At 56.6% G+C, this 2341-nt stretch overlaps 1 protein-coding gene across 1 annotated transcript in view; it reads left to right on the forward strand.

The window, feature by feature from the left end:
* The first annotated feature begins 1007 nt into the window (after nucleotides 1-1007).
* The window catches only part of CLN6 (CLN6, transmembrane ER protein), a 9561-nt gene continuing 8227 nt past the window's right edge, over nucleotides 1008-2341 (forward strand). Inside the window, exon 1 of the mRNA XM_026855733.1 lies at nucleotides 1008-1030. Within this exon, the coding sequence (XP_026711534.1) occupies nucleotides 1023-1030 (8 nt within the window). The 5' untranslated portion in view covers nucleotides 1008-1022. The remainder of the gene's footprint in view (nucleotides 1031-2341) is intronic.

The following is a 2341-nucleotide window of genomic DNA, read 5'->3' on the forward strand; positions in this document are numbered from 1 at the left end:
GCTCCGCCCCCTTTGTCCATTATCCCCCCCGGAAACCGGCGGCGGCGCACGAACGTTCCGGTTCGCGGCCGGTACACGAGCCTGGCAGGGTGTGAGGCCGACGCCACTTCCCCGGTGCTGCCCGCTGGCCGGCCGGAGGCTGCACGGCCTCCCCTGGCCTTCCCTGCTCCAGTGGCCTGGCACCAGGCTGGGCTCACCCGGCTCTGCTTTGTTTGGGTTGGTTTGTGTTGGGCTGGACTGGGTTGAGTTCAGTTGGGCCAGGTTGAGTAAGGTCTAGTTCAGATGGATCGGGTTGATTGGGTTAAATTGTGTTGGGCTTGGTTGGGTTCAGTTGGGCTGGATTGGGTTCAGCTCAGCTGAGTTGGGTTGTGGTTTGTTCAGCTGGATTGGATTGGTTAGGTTAAATTAGATTGAGTTGGGTCCAGTTGGGCTGAGTTCATTGGGTTAGGTTGGGTTGGATTGGGTTGGGTTCAGCAGGGCTGAGTTGGTTGGGTTAGGCTGGATTGGGTTGAGTTGGGCCGGGTTGGATCAGGTCTGGTTCAGTGGATTGGGTTGATTGGATTGGATTAGGTTGAGCTGGGGTTGTTGGACTGGGTTGGCTTGAGTCTGGTTTCATCTGGATTGGGTTGGTTGGATTCAGTTGGGTTGGGTTCAGTTGGGCTAGGTTTGTTGGGTTGGGTTGAGTCTGGTTCAGCTGGACTGGGTTGGTTGGGTTCAGCTGAGCTGCGTTTGGTTTTGTTTGGTTCAGTTTGGTGGGTTTTTTTAAAGAAGGCACCAGCAGCTTCCATCACCTCGGCCATGCCTCTACCCCAACAATCCTGTTATGCCCAAGCCCAGTGCACGCAGGCACTTCATCCTTAACTCGGGGACACCATTACCAGCCTCGCTGCACAAGTATCAGCTTAACAGAGAGCTAAATTGCCCCCCCCAGCCTGGCTGCCTCTCCTTTCCTCCACACAGATCATCTCCCAGCGACCTCCGGGAGTTGCCCCATGCTGTGACGCTTACACATGTTCCAATAAATGCTGTGGTAAGTAACGCGATACGTGCCCTGCGCCGCCGTCTGCCGCGCGCCATTGTTCTCAAAGGGATACGGTATCAGCCCTATTAATAGTTAATTTAAAATCCTGCAACCAGAGCCCTGGCTCTTTGTGGAAAGTTTCGTGCGGGCCGGGCTGTGCATTATGGATGGGAGCAGCAGCCCGGCTGTGCGGCCGCTGTTGCCGAAAGGAGGCCCAGGGACGCGAGAGGGAAGCGAGTCAGGCCGCGGTCAGCTCCGCCGTGTTCAGTCAAGGAGGATCAGCTTTTAACAGCCGCCTAGGCGTGTAAGGTACGGCATGACAAGCCGGGTTCATGGTAAGTTTAAGTGGAACCTGTCTCCATTACCTCAACAATCTCCTCCACTTTGCAAAGGTTTTCTTTTCTTTGGCGTCTCCTCAGTTTTGCAGGGTCCAGCTTGCTGCAGCCTGGACCACGATTCCTCGGCAGAGAGCTTTGACTCACCTTCGTTATTCTCCCCAATTACCACCTGGGCCATTGGACACAGAGAGACCAACTGTGGCAGCATAGTTACTGCAGAGCTCCCAGCCCGAGGCCAATCCTGAGCTCAGCATCAGGGCCCTGGAGCTACCCAGGAGCAGGGGCAGAAGTCAGAAGGTTTTGATGCCTCAAACCACCTTAAATCCCCATTTCCCCTGACCAGCGAAGTTGTGTCTCCACTTGAGGAATTCGGCTTGTTTCCAGTGCAGATGTGTCTCCTGATTTAGACCCCAGGAGGTGCAAATTAAGTCGCAGGGGGGGTGTGGATCCTTCCCTCCTCACACTTTTACTGCCCCAGAGTTGTCCCAGCCTGATGGCAAAACGGGGGAGAGGGAACAAGGTGCGGCCCCCGCATCTCCTGACCCCTCAGAGCACCAGCATCTGTTTGGGTGCAGAACATGAGAGATTTCGTTCCAGGGTACAAGAGATGAGCCCAGCCACAGGCACCGTTTCTCATGGCGAGAAGCCAGATGGTTGGCAGAGCCTGGCTGTGTGCCAGCACCTGGTTTCCTTAAACCTCGCGCAATCACTAAAATCGCGACGCAGTGATTTCTGTCTGGGTCTCTGCCGGCCTTCTCCCACCTCCCAGTGCCGGGGATGGGCATGAGGGCCCAGAGATTTTCAGGAGAAGATCAATTCGGGAGTTAAACGTCGTCCTGCTCCTTTTTCTGAGCGAAGGTGCTTTAGAGAGGGAAGGGAAATGCAATCCGCTGCCTGGACGTTGCATGGGGAGGGGCAGGCTGGGCCGGGCTGTGACCGCGCCGCGCCATGCTGAGCCCCCCCGGCCGGGGCGGTCCCGGGG

This window comes from Athene cunicularia (genome assembly GCF_003259725.1).
Source record: "Athene cunicularia isolate RWA chromosome 10 unlocalized genomic scaffold, athCun1 chr10_part1, whole genome shotgun sequence".
In the NCBI taxonomy this organism is placed as follows: domain Eukaryota; kingdom Metazoa; phylum Chordata; class Aves; order Strigiformes; family Strigidae; genus Athene; species Athene cunicularia.